Source organism: Lethenteron reissneri, chromosome 51 (genome assembly GCF_015708825.2).
Source record: "Lethenteron reissneri isolate LAM-NWPU_2019-01 chromosome 51, ASM1570882v1, whole genome shotgun sequence".
Lineage (NCBI taxonomy): Eukaryota > Metazoa > Chordata > Hyperoartia > Petromyzontiformes > Petromyzontidae > Lethenteron > Lethenteron reissneri.
The window spans coordinates 10,949,362-10,972,280 of NC_083829.1; the positions used below are offsets into that span (position 1 = coordinate 10,949,362).

General features: G+C 49.0%; 1 protein-coding gene across 10 annotated transcripts in view; it reads left to right on the plus strand.

Moving 5' to 3' along the window:
* LOC133355618 (uncharacterized) overlaps nt 1-22,919 on the plus strand; it is a 180,150-nt gene that overhangs the window by 144,466 nt on the left and 12,765 nt on the right. For 7 of the 10 annotated variants that reach the window (XM_061572973.1, XM_061572980.1, XM_061572972.1 and 4 more), the window contains 2 exons: nt 5,049-5,152; nt 20,569-20,665. In XM_061572973.1, the coding sequence (XP_061428957.1) occupies nt 5,049-5,152; nt 20,569-20,665 (201 nt within the window). The remainder of the gene's footprint in view (nt 1-5,048; nt 5,153-20,568; nt 20,666-22,919) is intronic. The other 3 variants (XM_061572975.1, XM_061572977.1, XM_061572981.1) reach the window with 1 other exon arrangement.

The following is a 22,919-nucleotide window of genomic DNA, read 5'->3' on the forward strand; positions in this document are numbered from 1 at the left end:
ACTCACTCACCAACTCACTCACCAACTCACCAACTCACTCACCCACTCACTCACCAACTCACTCACTACTCACTCACCCACTCACTCACCAACCCACTCACTCACCCACTCACCACATTGCCGGTCACAACACTGACCTTCCTGCTGCTTCCCTCGCACCGCTCCACATTTTGGAATTCCCGTCTCCCATGGTCGTCTTTTTTCCCCCCGAGCCCCGGTGATAATCTGTGCTCAGTTCAAGTCCACGTCTTACACTCTTATCTGTTACAATTTACATGTGCCGCTTGTTGCTGGCCTGCTTGACGTTGTTGGGCCTGTGCTCAGCAACTGTGTAAAAGGTGGCACATCTTCAAACTTTTAATACGAGTGTTTTCTCTTAATTTGTATTCTCGGCTTCCACTGCATGAAGAATAGCTGCTTAATTTCTTCTGAACTACACGCATACTGATTTAAGCGGTAGGCCGCTACCAGTCTTTAAACCCCTTAACCACATCCCCGTTATCAAAGCTGATCATATCGCTTTGTGCATTTTTCTAAAAAGAAAATAATGATTCTTTCATGCAATTTTTGCTTTGAAAATCGGCGTGCGCTTTCAAAGTATTTTAAACATTGATGCACTAATTGAAGAGGAACGCTTTAAGTCATTGCCAGCTGCGAGGAATGCTTGGATCTAAAAACACTGACGAACACCGTGGATCAGGGAACAAATCACAATCACAGACCGGTGACAGAATAAGAGCCAAAAGCCAAAGGACCTCTACGAAATTCCATCACGATTTCTTTTTTTTTCAGACGTTCTCAAGAAAAAATAGAGGCCCCCCCCCCCGCCCCATTGTACATTCAGCGGCGTCCCATTTTACGATCCGCCGCGATAAGAGTACACGCAGATCACTCGTCGTGACACAGTCCACGCTCTGACAAACAAACAGCAGCCTTGGCATTTAATGGGGGTCCGCCGTACGGTGTAATAGGGGCCAAAGAGGCACGCGGCCTCTAAAATGACAACAACCCACGGGCTGATCATGATCATTCCAAATAGGTTCACGGGCAGACCAACCCATACAACTTTCGTGCGGGCTGTTTGGATGAAATCTGTTGAGATTTGCTAACGCTATATATGTGTCCCTTCCGTCGCGCATTCGTTCGTCGTGACCGGCGAAGGCAAAGGGAACGCACGGATGTGCTTGCGTGCCCATTGAGTGCCACCCACAAAGCGAGCTCCAATATATGCCCCCTATTGTTGCCGGGTTTTGCAGCGTGGCCTGTCGCGTTACCGAGCGACGCGGAATAACTTTGCCGATTTCAGCCGCGCTTATCCCGAGGGGGTCTCGGAATGGGTGTTTAGTTTCGGTGTGGCCCCATTACGACAACCTGCCCATCAATTTGCTTCATTTCCTTTTATCGTGCATCATCAGATGAACTCCGCTTATCCCCCACCGACATACGGCCCTGTTTTAGAGAGCATTAAGGTGCAATGCTCGTGATATTTGTCTTTAAAGGGGTGGAGGTGACGGGGGGGGGGGTTATCTAACCTCGCCGATTTAGTTTTTTTCTGGTGATTTTTTTTATCTGACTGAATTCTCGCTCAATATCAAGTTTCTCCATCTCCGCTCTCACACATCCGCTTGTTTGCGCCGGTCGTCGTTCTATCATTGTTATTTCATTTTGTTTCAGGATTAGTGAGCTCACACGCGCCCCTGCTTCAAAAGTCCATTCGGTGTTGGTGGAGGGGGGTGGCGCATTTTAGGCTCGCAAAAACAACCGGGAACATGCAGGGTCCATGCGTGTGTACGCGTGCGCGAGTGTGTTGCGGAACAGACTAACGAACCCCCCATTTAGGCCGCCGTTGCGTCAAGTGCTGTTAGCGAGTAGCGGGACTTACGAAGGCCGGCACGGCACGGCGTGCGGCGGTATGGGTGGCCAGCACCACGCCCGGCCGCCTTTGTCTCTCCTCAGGGAGCAACGTTTACACGCCCGCGCCGGGTACTCATTTGATGCCGAGTCGACCTAGGCGAGGCCCGTGACCGGTTCAAATTCATACTCTTTGTTTTTTTTCGGTAAAGTCACGTAGGTAAAAAATTTTATTAAATGAACTCACGACGTTTCGGAAGCAACACAAGCCTCCGTCATCAGGTGTAACCGCTCCAGTGAAATTGCTGTAGCAGTTACACCTGATGACAGAGGCTCGTGTTGCTTCCGAAACGTCGTGAGTTAATTTATTTGAATTTTTTACCCACGTGACTTTACCCAAAAAACCAAAGAGTATGAATCCTTGCAGTCACGAAAACTTCAAATCTAGAACCGGTTCAAATATTCGCAACGGCGATTGGTCGCGAGCGGGAATCGAACGCGGGTCGTAGCCGGGACTCCGCTGTGAGATGTTGCGCTTCAGGCTCTCATCAGAGCGCGCGCGGGGCACTCATCACGAATTAATTCCGTCTTGTTTCAGCAAGGCCGTCGTCACTTTCATTACCTTTTGAGGTGCCCCATACCGCTAAAGGTGAAGTTAAACATCGCAATATTTGCCCAATAACGGGGCTTGCGACATTATTGGTTTCTATTTTAGCTTTTTTTGTTGCTCCGTCTTAGATGACCTTTCGCGGCGGGGAAATGAAAAGTTGCGTTTTTGGGACCGCGACGTTGTTAGGAACCCGCTCCTGAAAATGAGAAAATGTTGCCTTGTGATTGGTCCAAATGAGGTCCCGTTGCTTTGACAGCACAGTCATCAACAAGGGCAGGGCCGCCGTTAGAAGTACCATGGTGGCATTTCCAGAGGGTGTTGGGGGACACCTTTGAAATTAATTTTAGGGGGGGGCAGCGGTGGGGGGGGGGTGGCAGCGGTGGGGGGGGGGGGCAGGGGTGGGGGGGGGGCAGCGATGGGGGGGGGGCAGCAGTGGGGGGAGGGGGAGTGCTGTATTTTATGCTCCAGGGCAACAACGCCTGAAAATTACAAAATGGCAGCCAGTTTTACTTCCAAATTTATTTTTCTGAGTGGGCAAAAATGTCAAAATGAAATAAATGGGCAATATTACTCCGTGGGGTAATGTGAATCTATGGGCATTGTAAGTCTCTGGACAGTGTTAGTCTATGGGCAATGTCGTCGATCGGTAATGTTAGTCTCTGGACAATGGGAGTCTATGGGCAATGTTCATCTATGGACAATGGGAGTCTATGGGCAATGTTCGTCTCTGGATCATGGGAGTCTATGGGCAATGTTAGTCTCTGGATAATGGGAGTCTCTGGGTAATGTTAATCGATGTGCCATGCCTCTTCTCAAAGTCGTCAGCGATCATATCCTTGTCCATGATATTACTCAAGAACTTTGCATTAGATGCTCCCAGTTTAATCTATTAGATAATTCCAGTTTCATCCATTAGATACTGCCAGTTTCATCCATTTAATCAAACTTGCGTTTGTACTTAATTCGCTGTCTTCCTCTAATTAACTTTTTGTACTTTTTCATTTCCCAGTCTCGTGTTTCCTCATTAAATATATACAAGTTTGCTCAGCTCTAATAATAACGTTCTTAAATCCAACTTCCAGGTTTGACTGACTGACTTTCTGTGTGATAAAGAAAGAGTGAAGGAGTGGTTCTATACAAAAGCGACGTGAATTATCCCGATCTGAAGACCGCTGCCCCTACCACCCTTCACCTACCCTCATCCATGCCCATTTCACCACTTCACGCTCATGCCCCATACCCCACTGCCTCTCGTCCAGGTTGCACCCATCAGACACCCTCACTCACCGCCACATTCCACCTTATTCTGCCTTACCTACCCCAGCAACATCATCTCCATTCCCAGCCCCCGTCCCCCCATCCATTCCGTCACCTGCCTCACTGACCGCCGTTGGAACCATCGAATTCCCAACTGGAACCTCTAGGACTACCACTCGCTGGGGCCACATAGGACCACGCGTGAAAACCAAGACTACAGATCAGACCACTGGGGCTGCCACGTGAACTACCAGGATGCCACCGCCATAACTGGGACTACCACGGCTAACAAGTCGTTGATTGTTCACTTACATACCCACATAGACTCTCAATTGTATATATATATACAAAGACATAGCTTTTAACAAACTGTTGGGGCAAGTGCTGTTTGCGAGCCCCTATGAACGCCCGTTACAGTACAGGAGGGGGGTGGGTGGCCAACACCACGCCCGGCCGCCTTTGTCTCCCCAGTGCCAAAGTTTTACACACCGCTCCAGGTACTCGTTGGAGGCTGAGTCGACCTAGGGGAGGCCCAGAACTGTTTACAATATTCGCCCCTGTTATTGGTAGTGAGCGGGAACGAACTCATTTCACTGGTGTCGTAGCGCAGTGTGCAGACCACTGTGCCACCGCTCCTCACTATTTGCACACACGCACACACTCAAATCACCCACTGGAAAGGCACGGTTCATGCAGGAATTGCATGGAGTTTAATTCTCGGAATCGAATATGATGCCTGCAAGAATGGCCCAGACTCCATTGTACGGATAAAGGTGATCTCGTTTCCAACTTCTGGTTAGGTAAACAGCGTTGTGCATTGGGGCAGAATTAAAGTTAGTGGAAGGTTTTGCTGCACAGAGACAACGGCGTGGGTTAGCAAGGAGATTGCCCCCATATTGACGACACGTATGTGCAGAGAAGTCTTCGTTTTGGTAAATGGCCAAAATTTAATGAGGAAGACTTAACATTACATTTTTATCGATTGTGAAAACGGGGTTTTTTCCTGTGGTGGAACTTCAATGATGTAAATCGCATTAAAATGACGGTGAAAGCCCGTCGAAAGTTGCAAGCAAAACGATCCTCCGATTTATATCGCGCCGTTTCGAATTCTCGCGAACGCCGTTTGTAATTGTGCCAACGAAACCAAAGGAACACGTTCGCGTTCGCGAGTGACTCGTCCCACGCTTCGACGAGCCGACCAAACTACGCAGTCGGCTGCTTTCATACTCCCAACGCAGCGATCTCGGTGCTCCCCCCCGTGAAGCGGGTGAGGGATTTCAAAGCAAACGTCGGCACGTCTAAAATTACGCGGTTCCACGTTTCATTGCAGCCCAACGGCGTCCGCTGCAGACGGCGATTGTGCAGAGCGGCTGGGCGATGTGGCGCCTTCCGTCGCGCCGTGGTGCTTGGGCACGTGCAACAGTGCGGAGCAAGGTACCCCTGCATGATCATGAACACACACACACTGTGCGGTAAACTTCATCGACCGCTAAGTGGTGGTAAGCTCATCCATTGGGGCCCCGTGCCACGGAATGCTGGGTAATACCCACGCGCATTATGCGGTGCTGCTGGCTGCTGGCCGGGCCGGCGTGTCCGTTACATTTGTTGTCATGTTGGTGCCCTGAGAGGGATTCTGGGTGCTGTGAAGCCACCTTGCTTCCCTACCCCGACGGTCTCTAGCCCACCACAACAACAGCCGCCGTTCGCCATTTAGGTGGCCGTGATGTGAACATGGCACTCGCGCCAGGCTACGTGCACGTTAAGGCCACGTGAAGTGGCAGGAGTTCACGGCACAGACCCAGCAGGTGCCATGGGTTGACTTCCTGAGATGACTGACAGATGCACCACCTTTGCCCCCCTACTGTGCCAACTCGCCGCGTTTTAGCCGCCTCTGCTCCGCTCGTTGTTGTGAGCGTCGCTCGTTTTCCCTCCGTTGTTGCTGGAGGGCGACTGCCTCCAACTGCCCAGCAGCAGCAGCAGCGTCCTTCACGAGCCTCCTCCTCCACAGAGGCCGATCTTGACACCGCTGGTACCGGTCATCGGCAAGTCCACTCAGCTCTGCGTTTCTCGTGCACACTGATACTCCTGCTGCACCCCCACCCTACTCAGAAAGGGGTGGGGGTCCAAAGAAGGAGAGAGAAGGGGTGGTTGGGGGACCTACAGAGAATGTACTCCACTCTTGATGTATTGTTAAGAAAGCATTGGAAAATCAAACACGTGCAGCAGGCAGTGTACGCGCGTGTCGCTGATGCGGCTGCGGACCAACTTGTCTGGTCCTATTGTTCGGGAAGAATTTAGCCGCGATTGTGTAGAACCACTGGGGCTTGGGGGACGGGGTTTATTAATTAAGGACAATGCTAAGTAGCTCGATTGGCGAGAGAGGAGTGAGAGCACGCTCGTTACCCGGCGTGCGCCTGGTTAATTAGCTCTGCCGTTGCTGTGCACCTGGTTGCTGGAGAAAGCAGTTAGAGAGCGGGAAGCCGTGGCTCTGTTTCTTGGAACTGATGGCGCTACTTGATGCCAGTTCTGCTGCTGATGGTGACGGAGATGACAATAGGTACGATTATGATTACTATGATGTTAGCCAGCCTGTGAGTTACAGTTAAATGTGCAACCACAAAACCCTGTGTTGAAGTTGACCTAACTGCGCTGGTTCGATGCTTTTACATCCCAGCTGAGACTTCATTCCCTATGGAGGCAGCGGGCGCTGGTGGATCGCTCACGAACACGTACGTTTGTAGGTTGAATTTCTTTCGCACCGTACGTAGCCAACCGTGCCAAACGAGGCACCCACAAGGCCATGCGGGAGGTGCGTGCGGCACATTTTGGCGCCAACCATCGTAGAGTGGGTCTCTGCGGTGAGTGACAACGTCTCCTCGTCGTGAAATTAACGCTGAGCGTTCACCGCAAAGAATCGGCGGTGAACGGGACACCCACCTTGCTCCTATGTATTCAGAAACGCAGAGCTTGGGCAATTGTTGACACCGGCCCATCGGGTGGCCGCCTTCCCCCGCTTGTCTGTGGTTCCTCGCTCCCGAGCCGTTCGTAACAACCGTTATTCATGCTGTAAGGGGATGAAGCCTTTTAATTTCATGAGCTTAATGCTGGCAAAAAATTGTCCCGTAGATAGCACTGAGCATCCTTGGGGAACTGATCCCGGTCAGAGGAATGTGGAATGCGCACCACGCGTTGCATTTGAGCAGCGAGGCGCTTTGACTTTTTATTCGCAACACTAATTGTGGTTATAGTCATGCAATCAACATACTAAGTGGGGGGGGCGCATTCTCAGGGGAATTGGTCTGCAGCAGAGAAAGGATCGTGCTGACAATCGCTCCTTTCATCGGCGTATTTCATCTAAGATACCAGTGAACATTCCTTCACATCTTGCTTACATCACTCGTTGTACACATTCACGCAGAAAACTAAACTTTGCCCATCAAATGCACTATTTTGACGAATCAATTTCAGATTGCAAATTGCTTTCCCACAAAAAATTAGTTTTACTTTATTTTTTTGGGGGGGGGGCTCAGGCTTAGATGTCGACTCACGTACGCAACGTTCAAGCGGCATGGTGAAGTCGGCCACAATAGAGGGTTTTTTGGGTTAAATCGCGTGAATATTAATGTGCCGTTTAAACCCGCCACCGCCCGACACGGCCAATTAGTAAGGGTAGTCACGTAAACAGAACGTGCCAATTCGTCACTAGTACAGCACTAACCGGCGTGTTGGAGAGTTAACCCACAACATGCACAATCTGAGTACCGTGCTGTGGTACTAGTAACGAATCGGCACGTTCTGTATACGTGACAAACCTTACTAATTGGCTGTGTGGGGCGTTGGCGGGTTTTAACGGCACATTTATATTGCCGCGATCTCACCAGTCGCCCGGGTCGGAGGAGCGCGAGCGAGCGAGCGAGCACGGGGGGTGCGAGGACTTTGCTTCGCGCAAAGTTATCGTGTAGCTTCGTGCAGTAGCGTGCATCGTCGTCATGATTTTATTATATATTTTTTAATTGACGCATTGCATTCTCTCGAGAGCGAATGGAATTGCTTGCTGCAGGACTGGCGGGATGTGTTCTAGATAAATTTTACTCTGCAAGAAAAAAAAAAATCCGATGGCTTCGTTTTTCCATGAGCTGCAGCCCGTTTGAAAGTCGAGCCGCCATAGGGGGAAGCGATATGAGACGCAACGAAATGTTTGGGCGTTTCTGCCGTTGCTTCATCAAGGCAGGCACGAACCAATCGTTGCGGGATGTAGTGTGTGTATGAAATGTGCTGTGTTTTTGGCAATAGTCACGAATGTGATTTTTTGAGAGGCGGTTTTTGCAATGTCCGCTGCGCCGTTGCATAATGCACTCTGTTGCCAATGACAATTTTAAGGTGAGTGGCCGAATCGGTGACAGAGAATTCTCAACCGTGGGGAACGGCATAAGAGGCCCTCCTGTGCCCATTACAGGGTGGCTTTGCCATTCATCCACTTAAAAGTGAAAAGCAAAGTGATGCTTTCTGATTAAATTTCCCAGGGGAAGCACACATATCGCATTAAGATTAAATGGTTAAGAAATTCGTTGTGTGCCACACAATACACTATGTCGGCTGAGTCCAAGATTGTATTTTATGCAAAGACCCTATCAGTCTTGTTGTGAAGGTACGATGATGATGACCATGCATGCACTGTGCCAGACACTCTTAGACTTGAAAGGCAAGCGAAAAAGAACGCGTATCCAAGGCTGTGGAAATATCTAGCAAAAGATCTGTCGACTAAATTGGCCCTTTGTCTGTGCTCATGGTTTTATTGGTAAACCTAACAGGAACGGCCTTTGTTCTGTGGTATTGCCTGTAACCAGATTGAGAACCAGGCCTCAGGGAAAGGTCACACTGATGCCTGGGTGTGCAGGGACCGCCTGACCCTAGTTAGCAATCCCCCCCCTCCCCTACCCAAACGTGGAATTCTGCAAGGTCATGGATTTCTCAGGCTGGCGGCCTGTGGACCTGAGCCGTATTGGTCTCTCGGCCCCGCTGTGCGCGAGCAGAGTGCCACGGGATCCCGCACGGGGCTCCCCGCGGCACTGCCGCGCGTGCCGCACGTGAACTCGTGTGAACTCGCCGGGAGCGCGCGCGACAGCGCTCCAAACGCGTGCGCGCGAGCCCGCGTGCGGCAGCTTGCCGCAGGCGAAACAACCGGCCGCCCCTCGCCACTAAGTGGCGGTGACGTCAACACGGCGCCTGTGCCATGCCAGGTGCACTTTGAGGCCACGCGAAGTGTGGAAGGCTCGCTGGCTGGCAGGAGGGCACGGAAGAGACCCAGCAGGTGCCATGGGTTGGCTGACTGAGATGGATGGCAGATGCACCAACTGTGCTCCCCACTGTGCCAACTATCGGCAGTTTTAGCCGCCCGGCGCTCCGCTCGTTGTTGTGAGCATGGCTCCTCTGCCTTCCGTTGTTGCTGGAGGGCGACTGCTTCCGAATTTCAAGCAGCATCCTTCACGAGCCTCCTCCACGCACCCGCACACACGCAAACTTGTCCATGCATTTGCATGCTCACCCTTAAACGTTTACTCTATGCAGAACAAGCGAAAGATCCCCCCCTGTAACCTTGACAAACCATTGGCACGGCACACGAGGGAAGGGTGGCTGGCCAGCACCGTGCTCGGCCACATTGGTGTCACCCAGCCACTCATTTGAGGCTGAGTCAACCTAGGGGAAGGCCGAATCGTCACCGGGGTGTTGGCCGTGAGCGGGAATCGAACTCGGGTCGCCCGGTTCGTAGCGCAGCGTGGCGCTAACCGCTGCACCACCGCTCCCCACACACACGCACACACGGCCACACGTACGAAAGGGCCCAACGCTAAACCTGTGTAATTGTGTGACTGTAGAAGACAAGAGAGAGAGACGGGAGTTAGAATCAGCCGGGGAACAACAGAAAACTACGTGCTCCGTGTTCTCCCAATAAAAAGTCGAGACTGCGGTTCTTGGGCCAGAGCTGATTGCTAACGTTGGCTGTTGTATTTCACTTTGTGTATAATTATTATTTTTCCCCCCCCGCCAATCAATACAGGCAGATGCAGTAACAAGGAATGTGAGATGATTAAACACCCTTGCAAGTGGCATGTCTGTGTGTGTTGGTGTGGGTGTATGCGGCATTGTTGCCGCACTTGCCCCAACGTTACGGGGGTCTCTTTGTCTTTGTACGCGGTAGTGCAGCGGGTAGGTTCGATTCCTGCTCCCAGTCGACACTGAACCGGTCCTGGGCCTCCCCTAGGTCGACTCAGCTTCAAATGAGTACCTGGTGCGATGTGTAAACATCGCCACTAGGGAGACAAAGGCGGCCGGGCGTGGTGTTGGCCACCCACCCCCTGGTGCGCCGTGCCGGCCTTAATAGGTGCTCGCTAACAGCACTTGCCCAAATAGCCTGTGTAGACTACACGGCGGAGCTTTGTCTCTGTTGTATGTGTATGCATACAGTACTGTGTGTGCAGTGGTAGTATTGTGCCTGTGTCCAACGGGAACGCCTTAAGTTACTGGCGCGTATCTCAGAGCGTCGAAAGCGCGTGTGTGTGTGCGTGCGTGCGTGCGTGCGTGTGTGCGTGCGTGCGTGCGTGCGTGTGTGCGTGCGTGCGTGCGCGTGTGCGTGCGTGCTGGCGCCTTTCTGAGGAGCAAACGTCGGCGGCCACCGGCCTGCAAGGCGACAGCCGGCGGCTCTCGTGGCCGCGACTCGTGGATTTCCATGTCGACCGCTGTTGAAATGCGAGGTTTTTTTGGGGGTATTATTTTCTAAAATCGTTTTTGTTTTTCGCCCCACATCCTCCCTCACATCATACATTGCGACATCCTGACATTCTGGACGGCAGGGGCCTCGACGGGCGGCAGGGATTTTCCCCGCGGAAGGCGGCGGTCTGGCCAGGTCACGACCGTTCTGAGCTCAGGTGTTTAACGCTGGCCGAAGGTTTAGTAATCGGACCGCGTGTTCCTGCGTAGAAACGCGCGAGCAAAGCTCTGACGAGAGCGGCGTGCGCACGGATGCGACGTTCACGCGCCGCGCGTGCCAGGCGTCACTGGTGGTGAGCAGGGCGCCCTCTTCGTGTGTTGTTCACATCGGTCGTGGTGACCCGGGATTCATTTCAGTTGGCCAAGCGCATCGATTAAAGAAAGTTGCACGCGAAGCCTATGCTGTGTCTCTTGTGATAGTTGAACTGGACGTGGAATTATTCTTACAGCCTAAACGTGTGTGTGTGTGTTATTATGGGGAGCGGTGGTGTAGCGGTTAACGCCACGCTGCGCTACGAACCCGGCGAGCCGAGTTCGATTCCCGCTCACGGCCTAGCACCGGTGACGATTATCTGAACCGGTCCCGGGCCTCCCCTAGGTCGACTCAGCCTCAAATGAGTACCTGGTGTGGTGTGTAAACATCGCCACCGGGGAGATAAAGGCGGTCGGGCGTGGTGCTGGCCACCCACCCCCTCGTATATCATTCCGGCCTTGATAGGTGCTCACAAACAGCACTTGCCCCTACAGTCCTGTTAAGGACTATACGGGTGATCTTTGTCTTTGTTTTTCTATGTGAGTGGGGATTGGTAGTGTCGTGGTTAGTGCATTACTCTAGAAACTCGGCCACCCGAGTTCGATTGTCGCCCACAGGCAACATCGGGGAGTAATGTCTGAAAAGTTCCTGGGCCTCCTTCAGGTCGACCCAGCCTTAAATGAATACCCGATGACATTTTTAAAGATCAACACTGGGGAGACAAAGGCGGCCAAGCCCAAAAGTGTTGCAAGGCTAAATCCCAGCAATACACGGTTCAATTTCTGGCACCGCACATCAACGCACATCAATGACCGTGAGTATTTGCAGATGGCCAGGATTTTTCCCGCAGATCAACACTTTAGCCCGAGATGTATGTTTGTTGAAGTTCTTTCGCACCGTACGTAGCCAACCGTGCGAATTCGATCGGCAGGGTTTGGAGGCAAAACTGAGACTCCGTGTGGGTTTCTGACAACAGAGTCCATATTCTTAGGTTTTTTCGGTAAAGTCACGTAGGTAAAACATCAAAATTAATAAAAAATAAAATAAAATAAAGATCACGACGTTTCGGAGGCAACAGAGTCCACTTTCTAATGTTGATCGACGCCCGCTACTCGAACTTTTTGTAGCAGTATGGCGAACGGTGGATGTTGTATATGTCACGGTCACTAACACCTAGAACATATGTCTGCCCAATTGTGCCATTTACTGACACATTTACGAGACGCATGCACGAGGCGTCTATCAATTAATCAATTAACCGCCCCACCCTCCCCAGATGTTTAGTGAAGCTGCCATAAGTTTACTGTGCAAATTCATGCACGAATCAATGATTTGTGTGTAGTTGTTGTTGTCTGTGCTGTTGTTTCCGTCTCATGCGTGCAGTCTTGTCCGTGCTAGTACCCTGACAATTAGCATTTTGTATGAATGTTTTACGATCCATCCGTGCGTGGGTAAATCTTAAGAAACGATTTTAATCAGTGAGTGGATACATCACAATTACGATGCTCACACAACGAAATCAGGGAGCTTTCATGCCAGTTTCAAATGATGTCTGGCGATAAAACTCGGAGGTGTTAAGATGTTCAAACACCAAATATAAACCTTTTGCAAGGAATCAAGTCCGCATTGACCACACACAGACGACTTCGTGGTGAGCATGCAAACGAAACATGCTCTGGTCGCCTTTTGGCGTTGTTCTCAGCACGGTTGGCTACGTAGTCGTTGCTTTGGAGGCAAAAGTGAGAAAGCGTGTGGGTTGCCCTGAAGAAGGTGGCTGTCTCTGGTGTAGACCAGTCAGTTTCAAAGCCTTTGCATATATTATCAGAGCACGTCTGTTTGCATATTCACCACAATTACACGTGGTTAATGCAGACTTGATTCTTTGCAGCATATTTTGTATTTGGTGTTTGAGCATCTTAGCACCTAACGAGTTTTATTGCCAGGCAGGGTAAAAACCTGTTCTTACCAATGTGTTCATACAACTAAATCTATTCAGCCTGGCGAGTCGTTGTTGGTTGTTGCGTTGTTGCGTTGGTGCGGTGAGTGAGCGTGTGTGTTCCACACACAACACAACAGAGGTCCCCCACATAGCCTCATCAGACTGCAGGGGCAAGGGCTGTTAGCGAGCAGCACCTACACAGACTTGAGGCGGCACGCGAGGTTAAAGGGGTGGCCAGAAACACTCCCGGTTACGCATTTGAGGCTGAGTCCACCTAGGGGAGGCCCAGTTCAAATTAACGTCACCGGTGGTGGTTCACGGTGCAGTGTCCTAATTGCTGCAAAGACAAAGATCCCCCCTATAGCCTGAAGAGACTGTTGGGGCAAGTGCTGTTAACGAGTAGCACCTATGAAGACTGGAGCTCCCATGTTCGCGAGGAGCGCCTATGAAGGCCAGCACGACACTCTGCCACCTTTGTCTCCCTCGTGGTGATGTTTACACGCCACATCCAGGAACTCATGTGAGGCTCAGTCGCCCTGGGCAGCCTCGGAATGAGTTCAGGTTATTCACCACAGGTGTTGGGCCGTGAGCGGGAATCGAACTCAGGTGGCCGGGTTCATGGGTTCGTAGCGCAGCGCGCTAACCGCAGCGCCACCGCTCAGCACTACCACGCACGCTCACTCGGAGTGCGAGGCACAGCAGTCCAGGCAGGGTAAACAGGGGACCTTTGTAAATGCTTCTGCGTTTGAGTGAGTGAGTGTGTGCGCGTGTGGCTGAATGCACTGTGGGTCCGTGCGTATCTGGCCGCGTATCTTGGAAAGACCTGTCAATCAAAATGGTGACTCTTTCCCTTTCAGATGTAATTGTTTTTTCTCCTCCCCCCCCCCCTAATTGTATTATCCTTTGCCAAGTTGCTGAAATGGCAAAACGTTAGTATATGCGGCATATACACGCACACACACACGAGTCCACTCCTAACTTACATTTTACATTGTTTTTTAGAATGATTTTTTTTAAGTCTATATATATAGAAGAAGAAGAAATCAACTTCTCCATCGGTCAAAAATATTGAATCCTCTGCATGTCCATATCTGGCTTACTTTCCTACTTTCTCATGCAATGGCACAATGTGTGCCGTCCGTCAGGTGTAAATATCGCGCTGCGTGTCCCCAGCCACGAAGTCAAAACGTGCCCTTTGCCCGTGGTGAGTGCAACAGCTACATTTGACCACGGGCAGCCAGGGCTTGGTGGACTCCGCACAGAATCCGGCGGATAGGATGAAGAGCATGTGGGCCGCTGTTCAATCTGAACGTTGAGGCATCGTCCCCTCGTATGCTTGGCATTTCTCTCCGATGATCAAATTCCATCCCGCGAGGTAGAGTGTCACTGCTAAAATAAAGAGAGAGAGAGAGCTGACGTGCAGCTCCACCTGAACTTGTCGCTTTTGACTCGCACGTGTTTCATTTACAACCCTAAATTGCCTCTCTTGTTACCTGTGCAGTGATCCTTTAAGGACGCTCTTGTTAGCTGCTGCAGTGTCCCCTTAAGGACGTTCTTTTTACCTGTGCAGTGCCTCTTAAGGACGCTCTTGTTACCTGTGCAGTGCCCCCTTAAGGGTGCTCTTGTTACCTGTGCAGTGCCCCTTAAGGACGCTCTTGTTACCTGTGCAGTGCCCCTTAAGGACGCTCTTGTTACCTGTGCAGTGTCCCCTTAAGGACGTTCTTGTTACCTGTGCAGTGTCCCCTTAAGGATGATCTTGTTACCTGTGCAGTGTCCCCTTAAGGACGTTCTTGTTAGCTGTGCAGTGCCCCCTTAAGGACGCTCTTGTTACCTGTGGAGTGTCCCCTTAAGGATGCTCTTGTTACCTGTGGAGTGTCCCCTTAAGGATGCTCTTGTTACCTGTGCAGTGCCCCCTTAAGGACGCTCTTGTTACCTGTGGAGTGTCCCCTTAAGGACGCTCTTGTTACCTGTGTAGTGCCCCTTAAGGACGCTCTTGTTACCTGTGCAGTGCCCCTTTAGGACGCTGTTGTCACCTGTACAGTGTCCCCTTAAGGACGTTCTTGTTACCTGTGCAGTGCCCCTTAAGGACGTTCTTGTTACCTGTGCAGTGTCCCTTAAGGATGCTCTTGTTACCTGTGCAGTGTCCCTTTAAGAACGCTCTTCTCAAACTCTTTTTTCGGTAAAGTCACGTTGGTATAAAATAAAATAAATCACGACGTTTCAAGCGCAACATAAGCGTCCTTTGCAACGTTGACGTTCTTTTTTTCTGTTGGTTGCTGCTGTGCTCACGCAGCACGGATCTTCCGTGCAACTTAGGCCAGGTAGCTGGCTACACAGGTCCGTCCGTCCAACAAATAAAATCAACTTAAAATTCCCGTTTAACGGCCAAGGACCCGAATTGTAGGACCCCTCTTCTGATCTCCCGCATACCAATACTACTTGGCTGCGTGAGCCCATGTTTTTGACTTCGTGTTATAATTTAGAGGTCTACGATGGTCTAACATTCGAGACGAAGCCATTCACACCTTCCACATCGTGTTGAATTGACTATTCGGTAATGATTAAGTTCTCAAATCAATACTTAGTGAAGCCTTGCTCTGCGTGAATAGTCGATTGATCACGCGTGGAATTTGTGGTGCTATCCATATATCACGAACACGTCTTTGTTATAAATAAGGATTTGCACACGGATATTTTGATTCCAGCGTTGTGAGCATAGTCATCATTTTAATTGTATTTTTTAGCATCATCTCTCTTCTAGAGAGATATTCTGTGAATCGTTGAACGATAGATTGCCGTAATTTATAGTTTACTTTCTGCTGAAACTTTTAAACAACACTCACAAGCCATACATACCAAATGAATGTTGAAAATTATTTAGCCTAATCAGATCCAATTGTATTAATTATATTTTTTCACAAAATTAAACCTTCATTCGTGTTGTAATAATTTCCATTTGAAAGGCGCATTTCATTTGTATATGCTAAAAGACACAGTTAGGTTTATTTATTTTTATAATCGGTAATTAAAGTTGTAATTCGAATTAGAACATGCTTGCCCTAGTTCACCAGTTGGTTTTGTTTTTAATGTTGACTTTACAGCCAACAGTATGCTGTGGCAATGCCCTCCAGCATTTTAAAATGGATACTGAAATAAAACTTCTGACCACATTTCAACAGGATATCTAAATTATTAACTAAACTATTTTTTATTTCACCAGGTAAGGCCCACTGAGCTATTTAGCTATTTTTTCAGAAGCGACCTGGCCACAAACGATAGCTCAACGAAAGTGGCTCATCACGTGGGCATTCATAGCGGCAGCCACAAATACTCCTCGTGCATGATTTTAAATGTAGAGAGAGAAATCCACGCGACCACAGAGCAAACATGCAAACTCCAAATATACAGCAGCAGGCGTCAGGGTCGGGATCGAACCCACGATCTCCTGCGTACCAGGCGAGAGAGTTAACATCTCGCCTACGTGGTATCGTTGAATAGCATTAAATGTTTCTACCAGAAAAAAAATACACAATCAATGTCACCATGAACACAACCTTCGAGCAGAACAAATATCGCAAGGGTTTTTTTGGCCCACCATCCACCCTTTGTCGATGAAAATGGATACACCACTTTGTAGGAAATCAACAGCAGTTGTCCTCTGGATAGATTTGCCATCACCATAATTGCGTACAATTTACAGTTGTGAATTAGGACTGGCAGTGGAAATTAGGATAATAAAACAGTCGGTATTATTGCACACAGTGACGCACAGACTTGCAGACTGACACAACATTTCTGCCACAGAGCTGTGTTGGTGTCTGTTTTGGTGAAGGCTGATTGCCAACGCCATTAGCCTCACACTCAACAGTTGCATCTAGTTACGACGAAGAATGTGCGGAAACCGTGTATTTTCCTACGTGGTCATTGAACTACTTTAATCTGGAATAGCAAGGTTCAAGGAAAGACAACAGTACGATACGGTGACTTACATGGGCATTCATTTATGCAATCATCGTTATTATAAACTTTTTTGTCGTGAGCCAGCAGTGGAAATTCAACATTCCTGTTGCTGTGTTCATCGTTATTATCAACTTTGTGATTCTAAACAGGTGGTCAAAATTCAACATTATTATGGCGTTGGTATCTTCTTGGTTCTTTCGGTAAAATCACAACAGACCTGGTCTTCACCTGAGGACGGCTGCTTGCGTTGTGGCCGACACGTCGTGATAATTATTTTATTATGTTTTTTTTTATTTTATTATTGTATTACTTCCCTTCTACGTGACTTTACCGAAAGAACCAAGAAGATGAATCCCTGCAGTCACGAAAGCTTGAAATCGAAATTTATGGCGTTGGTAGTTTGAATGGCACAACGGCTTTGAGGCGTGCACAATTGAAACAAGATTTAATTTTTTTTACAAATGTGATTCATGTCTAACCAATCAAATGCGATGGCTGCCTTTGAAAGAAAAGCCACAGTAGGCATGCACTCAGGGGGTAAGGCAGTTACCGTGCCTTAGATGTGTAAATATTACAATTTCTCGAACCTTTTAAATACGATCTGCTTAATCTTCCATTGCGGCATTACAGTCCTTTATTAATTTAAGAGGTTTGTTATTTTTGTCTCGCACAATGCATATTTTAACACTTTTACTCCACCTGTTATTTTACGGAGTGGGTAATTTTGAGTGGGAGCATAATTGCGAGATTCCTGCGGCGATACTGGCCCCCGCCATATGAAGGTGGAATTTCTCTGGCAGCGCAGGAGCGCCGGGTCACAGGAGCTCCGGTTGACACTCATCTCCATTTTTCTGGCCCTGACATTTGGGCTTTTGTCCTCCTCGCTCTGCCACCGTCGACCAGCCGGGCGGTTGATGCGAGCGGAGCTCTTGTCCCGCTGGTGGAAAGGAATGTCCTCCCGCCTTGTTCATGACAACGTTGACAACAGTGCCGTTTGCGGCTGGCCCCCTGACGTCTTGGGCCTTTTGGCCCTGTGCTCGGCGACGGTGTAAAAAGTGGCAACATCTTACAACGTTTAGCACCTCCGATGGGCACGGTTGGCTACGTACGGTGCAAAAGAAGTTCAACGTACATATACATACGTTTAATGCAAGGAATTGTGTTTACATTTTCACCCTCAGTTTCAACTGCATAATGGATAGCTGCTTAATTTGTTCTAAGCTATATGCATGCTTTGCCACTTCACCTATTTAAGCGGTGGACAGCTGCCAATCTTTAAACCTTCTAATCTAGAGTTAATTCTTAAATCTTTAAACCTCTTTAACCATGTTCTGGCTATCAAAGATAATCATATAGAGGGAAGATTTGTGAGTTCAAATCTTGGTTTGAAATTCACAACCGATTATCCTTCCACGGAGGTAGTTAACGCCTCGCTGTGGCGAGATGTTAACGACCTCGCCTGGTATACAGGAGGTCGTGGGTTTGATCCCGACCCTGATGCCTGGAAATTTGTAGTTTGCGTGTCTCTCTGTCCCTGAGGTCGTGTGGATTTTTTTCCTGGGCCTCCGGTTTTCCCCTCCACATTTAGAATCAACATCACACGTTTAACAGTAGTTGGCTGCCATGAATTTCCACGTGATAAGCTACTTCGTAGAGGCATAATTTGTGGCCAGGTTGCTTCTGAAAAAGAGCTATACAGCTCAGCGGGCCTTACCTGTTAAAATAAAACGTCTTCGTTTAGTTTGTAATAGTTTCTAGGGTAAAAAAAAATGCGTATATTTCTTCTTGGGCTATGGGTAGCAACATGAGATGAGCATCTCTTTTGAGCAGGGAGACACATTTATATCGCTTTGACATGCTTTACTCGATAAGGGCATTTCAACACGACGGTAATGAATTCGACGTGTAACACGCCGTTGCACAGCCTTCACTCGCCGTCGAGGGAAGAGAGGGAGAACGACTCGGATGCGCGAGGAGGAACCACAGACAAGCAGGAAGGTAGCGGCCACACCATAAGCCGGTGCCAACAATTGCCCAAGCTCTGTGGCCCTCTGTACGCGAAGGTGTTATCGCCCCAATTGGTGAGTGGATTACGCGTAGGAGGAAACCAGTAGCTCACGGACGAAAACCCGCGAGGGGGCAACGCTCTATCCCATACAGACAAAACATGTTTCTCTACCACCTCCTGGCAAGCCAGGGTATTAGCTTGCCACCTCGACGCCCACGGGAAGTGAGTTTCACAGTGGTCTGTGTGATCCACTATGCCTCTACAGTGCTGAGTGTGCATAGCCACTAATTTGATGATTCAGTCGTCCCATATCCCTCTAAACCTCACCTCCCCTGCAAAGTTTGAGTTTATCTTTGCGAACAAATTACATTTACATCGCCTCACGTCGATGAGTTTTGCGTGTGTGTAAAGTCACATGCAAGAGGTTTCGAATGGATGGACGGATGAGCAGACACGATTTAATTAATATTTCATATGAATACATTGCTCACACCAGCTGGGCTTCCTCCAGCCATGCACTTCTTGCAACTGGCTTTGTTGGACCTCAAGCGTTCACAGTCTAACCCTTAAAATTGTAAAGGCGTTTCAGTCTGTCTTTATAACCCGCGGGCATGAACAGCGAACCCTTAAAATATCGGGGATGTCAGTTCTCTTCTGAGCCGCGGGTATTGTTGGTGTACGTGTCATTGCTTGTTTGCTATCTGCGGCAATTGACACCCTGAGCACTCACGCCAATGATGCGTTCCGTTCCCAAGGGATTTTTCCAGGTTAAAAAACAAAATAATTCTTAAAATAAGTAACGTAAGTAAATCTTAATTTACAAATGAACCGCCGTATCACTAAAGGTGCCCTGGTATGTGTCAACGTACATGCCTTTCATCTTGATTTAAAGCTTTCGTGACTGCAGAAATCCATACTCTTTGGTTCTTTCGGTAAAGTCACGTAGGTAGAAAAATAAAATAAAACAAATCACGACGTTTCGATCGCAACACAAGCAATCCTCATCAGGTGGAGAGAGCTGCCGTGGCAGGAGGTTATCTCGGTAAGAAAGGGGGGAGGAGTAATCCACTGCTGGCTGCAGATCTTGAGGGTTATTTGACCATACTTTACCAGGCTGGTCAGTGCGGGTTGGTATGTGAAAAAAAGTTACTGTGATATTTTGTGCATCCGAGCTCTAAGAAGGCACTTGCCGTGAACCTGCGCTCCCCGCACAGTCTAGACGCGTGCACTTTAAAAATGGGTGTTTTGTTCGCTCAGTGGAAGCTTAATACATTGCTGCTGCACCTTGTCTAATTAACATTGTTTAGATAGATGAATAGACCCTCAGAGCACTTACCAAAGTAATAAACAACATTGGAAGGGCATGCTTTTCGAAAAACCGTCACTTTTATCACCTCCTGTGCTGCTAGTAATGGGAAAGAACGGAGGCTTATTTATCTACACTTTTCGCGTCGTGCAAAATAAACAAAATTCCATCCGTTGGTGGAATTGAACGACGGGGAGGGAATGTTTTTTTTTTGTAGATGGAGGTCAGGTCGCGAAGACGGCTATCGGAGTGGTGCCCAGTTGTCGGCGACCAATGAGAAGATCCGGAGCCAGAGGGTGATAGTGTCACATGTCCGATGTGCAAAAGCTGTGAGATCTAGCAAAAATCAATGGAGTCGGGCAGTGGTGGCTATGCAAGTGGCCTGCAATCCATCGGCCAGCCAACTCGGTCAGTCAACCCGTGGCACCTGGGTCTGTCCCGTGACCTCCTGCCAGCGGGCGTTCGACACTTCACGTGGCCTCAACGTGCACGTAGCTTGGAACGAGCGCCGTGGTGACGTCACCGCCACTTGGTGGCGAATGGCGGTTGTTGTTGTTGTTGTTGTAGCAATCCAGCACCGTGGAGGCAGTGAAACTCTTTTCTCGTGGGCGTCCAGGAGGTGCCGTGCCCTGGGCTTGGCAGGAGAAGGCGGTACGGAAAATGTGGACTCCACCTGTTTCGTCCGGATGGGATAGCGGGTACCCTCGCCACACGTGAGCTCTCTCTGGGTGTTCCGGCTTCCTCCCACATGCATGCAAAACGCCCAATAATTAGCCGATGACACCTTAGCATATAGAGGACCACAGAGCTTGGGGCGGGGGAAATTTGGCAGGAGCTCACATCGTGGCTGCTGCCTTTGCCCCTTGTCTGTGGTTCCTCGCGCCTCCGCGTTCCTCTCTCTCTCCCTTCCAGAGTTAACGACCACTCTTGCGTCTCCCGTGTTACAAGTCACAATTAGTATTACTACTACTGTACTACAGCAGTGGCAACGAATGGAGCGATCAATGACGTTGGCTATCACAACTCCCTTGGTCATGGTTGTCTTTGATACATGCAACGCTCTTGACACTCCACTCCAGTGCCTTGCTGTTGTGGACCAACACAAACATAATTCCAGCGCGCCTGTTTTCTGAGCAGTTTTCGAACTGTTTAAATGAGCTCTGTGAACGTAGAGCCGCATTTACTGACGGAAACTAAATTAATGTTATAAAATTCATGGTTACTTTTTAATGTTTTTTTTTACAGTTTTAACGGAGGATAATAATTTGCAGTACGAGGCACGGCATGTTCGTGAATTTGTCCCAGTCACTTTTGAGTAATATCTGCCTGTTAGCAGGAAGATCTGTCTACTGAAGGGTGATCAGGCTTGTGACAGTACAGCTCTCAGACTACGGAACACTTTGCCTCTGGGTAGCAAGACAACCAGAGCCGTTAGCGCTGTTTAATTCTGTCTTGGTAACGCACCTCTTTAGATTCGCCTTCATATCCCTTGTTCTGGCCGTTTGCCCTGCAGGTTCTGTTTGCTTCCTGCTTTCCATATATGGCACATTTGGGCTCTACGGACGAAACGCGCCTTACCAATGTGTGTTTGTTGCTATTATTACGACTACACATTTTATCAAACAGGGAAATATATGGAAGCACGACCGTGGGTTTAATATGGACTGGGTGCTCAGATCACCTAGGCCATATCCTCCTCAGTGTTGCACAACATCATTGCACTGGTTCTAGATTTAGGTCAATCTTGCTTGAATGCCGTGCAGTTTAAAATGTGTTTGCTAATTCGGCTAGCTGCTGCTTTTTGCATGTCGAACATCGTAACTCATATTGTTTTACAGCACTTCCCGCTGTCACTCTTACATGCCCTCAAGAGTAATTGAATGTGTGTTTGAGCTTCTCCCTATCGCTATTACAGTGCATGCCCGCTCCGTCAGTGCTGTGCTTGGCTTGTTCTCTCCCTCTCTTGCCGCCTTGCTGATGCAACGCATGCCACTACGGGTGGGCCGGGTCGCATCGACGGGGCGAAAGCATTCCACCGACACCTCAGATCCCGACTACAAATCTAGGTAGCCAGCTATCGTTAAATCCAGGTTCGTCAGTGCATAAAGTCGATGGTTGCAGCCCAGACACAATCGTGGCACCAATTCAACAACAACCACAACAACAAAACGCATAATTTTAAATTTGCCTTTAACTTAGTTGCGCATAGCCCAGCCGATGTAAAGTTAAAAGGCTGACATGCAAAGTGTCGAACTAACGCACTCCTTCCGTGAGAGGGTACCAGGTGGCTCAGAGGTCAGCGTCCTGAGCCGGCACTGCAGAGGAGGCCCTGGGATTAGAGCCTCCTGGGGGGATAAAAGAGCTGCTGAGTTGAGTGTCTCGTCATCATCATCATCATCACCGTCACCGTTGTCGTCGTCGTCATGAATTATTGATCCCGTACCTCCCATTCGGTACCTCACGAGGTACCAGGGCAAAGGGGTTGATGAGCAAAAAAAATGTACTCGGTCAGGAAGTGGTTGCTGGCCAAGTAGAATGTCCAGCGACTACACAGGACAGACATATTACCCCATAGTCGAGGGAAGAGCAAATTACGAACGAAAATATTTTTCATTATTCTCTGTTTGTCCACATCTTTTTGAGTTATTCATATGCTATCTGTAAATTGTGTCTTTCATTTAGCCTTTGCTTTAATGTATTATTATTGTTGATCTCAGCCTGCCCACCAGTGACAGCACGAGAATAGCATCTTATATAACTCGGTTGTAGAATAATTTAATCTGAAAATTAATAACGATACTCTTGGTGAGACTGTCATTCAACGATCTCAGCAGAGCTGGTATGAACGTGTTATGTTAATAATTCAAAAAAGACGGCCGCTTGAAGTCCGTTTTCAGAATAATTCTTGAGAAAAATTGCCTCTGCGAGCGCTTGCACTGACAGATGGGACACACAGCCCTGTGAGAT